Below are 6,000 nucleotides of genomic sequence, written 5' to 3'. Positions count from 1 at the left end.
CGCAAGCCGCTGCCCGAGGTGAGTGAGGGGCGAGCATCGCCCGCTCTCGCGGAGGCTGTGGGCCGGGGAGGGGAGTTCGGAGAGCGTGGAGGAGCCCGGGGCGGGCCGGGCGGGTGCGGGGATCCCCCTGTCCCCCGGCTCCGTGAACCTCCGGCACTCACGGTCCCGCTCCGCAGCCAACAGAGCGCGGCGGCCGCGGGCATCCCGCCCCGCTGCGGGTCCCCTTCCCTGGGCAGGGGCTCACCCGTCTCCTCTCCCGGGCTGACCCGATCCTCGCCCCCTTCGCAGGGCAGGGCCGTGGGCCAGAGGACCCCGCTGTGGTTGCGGGCCCGCTTTCAGGCGCTGCTCTTCGCCCTGGGTTGCCGGATCCAGCGGCACTGCGGGAAGGTGCTCTTCGTGGGGCTGCTGGTGTTCGGGGCGCTGGCCGTGGGGCTACGGGTGGCCTCCATCGAGACCGACATCGAGCACCTCTGGGTGGAAGGTAAGCGCGGCCCTGCGGGCTCGGCCGCCCGTGGGAACGGTCCCGGTCCCTCTCCCGGCCGCGGCTTTGTCCCCCACGCGCGGCGCGGAGTGCGGGGCCGGCCGGCAGGCAGGTGACAGCGCGGGAGCGGGGCGGGAGGAGGAAGATGAGGATGCCGCCGCCGGGCGTCCCGCCAGCGGGGCCGCGGAGGACGAGCCCGTGGGTGCCCACGAGCGGGGGTCCCGTGTGCGCGGCCGCTCGGGCTGCGCCTTGCGCGAGTGCGTGGTGCCGAGTTGCAGAGGGACCCCCACGCGTGTCCCGACGGGGGTCCCCGCGGGACGGTGCAGACACATGCGACGGGGATGGTGCTGGACACCCCCCTCCCGGTGGGAAGAACCCCCGGGGACGGCCGCAGCCCGCACCGGGGCAGAGCCGGCGCCGCGGAGCCGCCAGTCCCGGCCCGGGACCCTTGCCCGGGAGGAACGGGAGCGCGGGTAGGGTCAGGCAGGAGCAAATCCCCGTTTCCGAGTGGAAGCGGCTGATCCCCCTCCTTTGTTATTAATAACTCCAGCGTGGATTTTCTCTCCCCGATCCCTGCAGCCCCGCTTCACGGGTCTGGGATTTGCTTTTCCTGCGCCTCCCTCCGGCTTTGGGGGGCCCTGGGGGGGCAGCGCCCCGAGTCGTACCCCCCGTCCGTGCCGCCGGGCGCGGCGGGGGGATCCCCCGGGCGGGGGTCCCCGCGGGGTGCTGTGCAGGGGCAGATGTTGCTCAGCGGAGGGGTGTCAGCCATCTTTGTGCGGGAGCGCTGCCTCCTCCCCCACGCCCCGCTCCCTGTGTGGTCCTCAGCTACTCTTGGATTTGGTTCAACAATAGAAGCAACTTTGCTCTCCCACCCCCTTTTTTTTTTTTTTTTTTTTTTTTAATTTAAAAAAAAGAGCTCTGCGCTCCCTGGCTGCTTGCACACAGATGCACGCACGGACCTCTGCCCAGGAATGCCCGGCTTTCCCACCTGCTCCCCACTCCCCAAGGGTGTTTGTCCCCCCTCCCCGGATCTCGTCTCCATCACCCCTTTCCGCTGCAACACGTAGCAGAGAAATCCAGTGATACCTCCCGGTCTAACCAGCGCCTGAGCCGCGGCTGCTGAAGCAGGGACGTGCTCCCTCCGTGGTTCCCTCACTCTGGGTCGTGGCTCCGGCTCCATTGAATTTTTATTGTGCTTTTGGGGTAGCAAGGAGTCAAGAGTTTTGTAGAACTGTGGCCAGGAAAGCGGCTGTGGTTGTTCCTGTTAAGGGGAATGGGACTTGCGGCACATCAGGGTGGAGAGTGGGATGGGGAAGGGGCCAAGCCTGGGGACGGCTGGAAGCGCCCAGAAACCCGGCTTTTCCTGTGCCCCACTGTGCTTCCCTGCTCGCACGGGCACAGCCAGGAGCAACTGCGGCTGCTCTTGGGGGATTTCCCCCACACTGCGGTCTGGCTGTAGTGTGGGTGCCGGGGGCCTCTCTCAGGAACCTTCTCTTTCTCATGGCTTCCCATCCTCTTCAGTGTCAGGGACTAGATTTAATTTTTTTTTTTCACTCCGTGGTGAAACACCGCTGACCTGGGGTGTCCTGCCCCTTCCTGGGCAGCGGGTGCACTGGGTCTGCGCACAGTCCCTGCTCTGGATCTGCAGTGCCAGGCTGAGGATGGCGTGTGATGCCAAGGGTGATACTCAGAGCCTCCCCTTGTCCTTCCTGACAGGGCTCTTCCCCCGGGAGTGTGCACTTGGGGCAGACCCCTCTGTGCCTTGCTCTTGGGAGGCACAGCCCCAGTGTCCTCAGGCGCTGGCACAACCTGTGACCGACAATGATGATGCGTCTGAGATGGCTTTAGTCCCATGGGGTCCCTGGCAGGCACACATGGGTCAAGATGTGGGAAGAAGGTTTGCAGTGACACTTTCAGTCTCGTGTATCAGCTGTGGAGCTGCACCCCATAACCATCTGTAGGTCCTGGCCTCATTACTGGTCTCAGCTTTACTTTTCTGGTGAGATCAGAGCATCCCCCTTGTATACCCTGCCCTGATCACTGCACCCCATCCTGCTGCTGTGGTGATGGGCATTATCAGGGGACAGGAGGGCCTGGATGCCCCTGGAGAGCGGGACACGATTTCCCAGACTGTGTGGTTGGATCCAGAGCACTTGAAGCTGCTTTGGGTTTTTTCTCAGCCCCTATTTTCTCACATTCCCCGGTGTGTGGCAGGGTTGGAGTGTGCATCCTCTGCAGTGAGCCTGGTACCACTTTGCCAGACTGAAGCAATGCAGTTCTCGCTCCTTGGCTGGAAAAGTTGGTGCCTCATCAGCTTGGTTCCAAAGGTTTGGGATCCCCAGGGTCCCTGAGCTCCTACCTCCTCTGGGTCTGTGAGATGCTTGTGGGAGTGTGGTTCATCCTAGCCCTGAGGCAGCGCTGTGGGATGTCTAAGGGGCAGGGTATGTGCGCAGGGAATCCCAGGCCCATCATCCTAGCCCAGTGAGTCCCAGCTCAGGGGCAGGGTGGTTTAGGGTTTCAGGAAGCCTGTGGCGACTGTACCTGATCACCTGCCTCTGCCTAGCCAGGCTGAGGGATGAAGGGTGGTGATGCTCCAGCCCAAACCACCTCACCCAGGTGAGGTCCCAGAGCTGCAGAAGCAGAGTGTCACCCTGTGCCAGACAGTCCCCGCTTCAGGCTGAGCTCAGCCCTCTGGGAGCTGGGATCCTGGCGAGCAGGGGAGGGAAGGGAGCTGCTTCCCATGGGAGCATGGTACTGCTGTCCCATCCCCCTCCTCCCCAAAGAGGGGAGCAGGGTGGGGCAGCCCTGTTCTGGCCCCATGACTGGGGTCAGCATTCGGGCCATACTGATGGTATGTCCTCCTGAGCCTCGGCTGTGATCCCAGCCACTGTGGGAAAGCAGAGGGTCCCCTGTCCCAATTCTGGGAATGTCCTTAGACCAGGGAGTTGGCTGAGGGGTTCTTGCGGTGTTCTGGGGTTACGCCTGACCTGCATCCCTGTTTGGGAGATGGAAGGAGGCTGTGTCACCCCATAAATTGGACTCGACTGTGGAAATGTTCAATTAGGCTCCTCCGAAGCAATTAGCCACTCGGAGGCTTTGAAATCCCGGCTAGCGGCGAGTGTTGAGTTACCTCTAGACACCTGGCAGCTGTTCCTGGCTCTCCCAGGGCGTCTTTAGGGCCAAGGGGCCGGGGAGGCAAGCTCTGGGCAGGCAGAGCCCTGGGTGGTGAATGGGTCTGCCTGATTTATAGCGCTGAGGGCTGGTTCAAAGGAAGGCCGGGTTAATTCCTAACCGGAACAGCCGAGCGCCCCGCACAGCCGTCGCGCTCTCAAAGAGCTGCCGAGTCTCCCTGGAGAAGACCCTGTCCCTTTCTCGGAGGGGTCATGGACACCCCAAATGTACTGGTGGGATGAAATAGGATTCATCTTATGGGGGTGAGGGGAATTTACTCCCTTGTTCTCAGCTTGGGGCACAAAGCTGAGACACCCCCAACCCTCTTGGCAGTGGCTTTTGTCCTTCTTTGATCTCTGCAACAGTTCTTGGCACAGGGCATCCCTTCCTCGGCACCCAGGATAGGGCTGGGATGCAGCCTGGAGCTCCCCCCGTGACAGGGAAAGACGGAGAGGAGACACTGGCTGACTCTCTTTGCAGAGAGAGGGGCATAGGGAATGGGAAAGCCACAACAGGAAGCCAAGGACGGGGATTGAACGCCCTCTCCGCTGTCTGTGTGGCCCCTCTTCCCAGCCCCTGTCCCCACTGTGCTTGGTGGGTCCCGTGGAGGGGTGTGGGACAGCAGCAGTGGGGCTGAGTGGGATGCCACAGCCATTCCTGGGTGGGCACACGGAGAGGTGGGTGGTCTCGTTGCTGCCGGCGGGTGGGTTTGTGGGGTGGGATGTTTGTGCAGGGGCTGAGAAAGGAGAGGGTGAATCTGGGGGGGCTGTGTGGGGCTGGTACTGACAGGTTGGGGGGTTCTAATGGCAGTTTGTCCCCGTGTCTGGGGCAGCAAGATGCCTGCTAGGATCTGGCCAGAGCTGGCTTCACTCCTAAGGGGTGGCTCCTGGACTGCCATGTCCCTGCTCTGTCTCCAGATGGGTGTCCTGGGGAAAGAGGGTCCCCATTTTTCTTAGGGTGTGGTGACACAGGTATTGCTCTGCGGGAAGGGAAGGGACAGCCCAGGGTCCTTGGGGACTGTCTTGCTTGGCCTGGTGGGATTTTTCCTTCAGGACCCTGCTGTCTTCTGTTTGCAGGGTCTGGGTATTTGTGGGGACACTGTGCCCCTGTCCTCAGGGGCTTGGAGGAGTGAGAAGCAGCTGGGATGTTGCTGCCACGAACTCCTGAGGTCCCTGTTATCCCAGAAACCTGCCTGCCTGGCTCTCCCCTCTGCTCCAAAGTCCCCTCTGGCTCTGAAAGAACCTTTCTCCTCAAGAAGGGAGGGGGGAGAAGGAAGCTCACCCAGTAGCCCCCCCACCCACCAGAAGATGGGGTCCAGGCAGTTCACCTTTATTTATTTATCTTTGGGAGGTGAGTGCAAAACCTCTTGCTCTTCCTTTTCCCTTCCTTGACAGCTTGATCAGCTTTTTTGGGCTGGAAAATTTTGCTAATTAATCCAAAGAGACTGGAAGACTCTTTACAGATGACTGTGGCTTGTCTGCCCCTATCCATTTTGCTTTGCTTTTCAACTTATATATTTTTTTATTTCCTAGAAAGTGTTTTTCCTTTTTCTTTCCCCTCTTTTTTTTTTTTTTTTTTTTTTAACTTGGACATATCTACGGACTTAGGGAAGGGGCTCTTTTTTTTGTGTGTTTTAAATGTTATTTGGCGGCTGGGAGGGGGCAGCGCCAGGGCCCAAGAAGAGGGTTTTATTATCTGCCTCTCCCTCGGGCCTGGAAAAGTGGTCTGAGTTCAAAAAATTCATTTCTTGCCTGAATGAAGCCAGCAATGTGGAAAAATTTCACCATTCAGAGGGGGATGAATGTATGTTTCAACCACACATTAAGTGACATTAGCAAGCAGTGGAGTGCCTAATGTGGCCATTTTTCACAGCAGCCAACAGAGGGGGTGATTAGCATAATTAGTACAGGCAGCCCTATACATATGGAAATGGCAAATGCCTAAATGCCAACACCAGTGGAAATTTATGTCAATGCTGACAGGAGTCTTAGCGGTGAATAGTTCCCAACTGAATCCCCTCGCCCCCCCCCCCCGCTTTTTTTTTTTCCCTCTCTCTCTTTTTCGGGGGTCGCGCTGTCCCCTCGGCGCTGGCCGGGGCGGTGCGAGCTCCCGGCTGCCCCCCTCCCTGTGCTGGGAACCGCCGCCCCCCGATTTGGGGTAATAAAGACATTAATTTAGCTTTGCCGTTAAACAAAAGACTTCGGCCGGGGCCGGCGGCTGGGGAGCTGGCCCCAAACGGGCCCTTTCAGCCCCTCCGCCGCTGGCTTTTTGAAGGCATCCCCGTCTTCTGCCGCCCCTCTTGACTTAGTTGGGAGCCCCTTCGGTGGGGCTGGGTTTAGTTGGAGGTG

At 60.2% G+C, this 6,000-nt stretch overlaps 1 protein-coding gene across 1 annotated transcript in view; it reads left to right on the top strand.

Annotated features, from left to right (window-relative positions):
- The window catches only part of PTCH2 (patched 2), a 26,759-nt gene that overhangs the window by 5,450 nt on the left and 15,309 nt on the right, over positions 1–6,000 (top strand). The window contains exons 2-3 of the mRNA XM_042031055.1: positions 7–18; positions 289–481. Coding sequence (XP_041886989.1) covers positions 7–18; positions 289–481 — 205 coding nt within the window. The remainder of the gene's footprint in view (positions 1–6; positions 19–288; positions 482–6,000) is intronic.

The sequence above is a fragment of the Corvus kubaryi genome, unplaced genomic scaffold, assembly GCF_017639235.1.
Source record: "Corvus kubaryi isolate FWS band 111438036 unplaced genomic scaffold, C.kubaryi_AGA036_p1.0 37334, whole genome shotgun sequence".
Classification (NCBI taxonomy): domain Eukaryota; kingdom Metazoa; phylum Chordata; class Aves; order Passeriformes; family Corvidae; genus Corvus; species Corvus kubaryi.
This window is presented reverse-complemented; position numbering and strand designations above follow the sequence as displayed.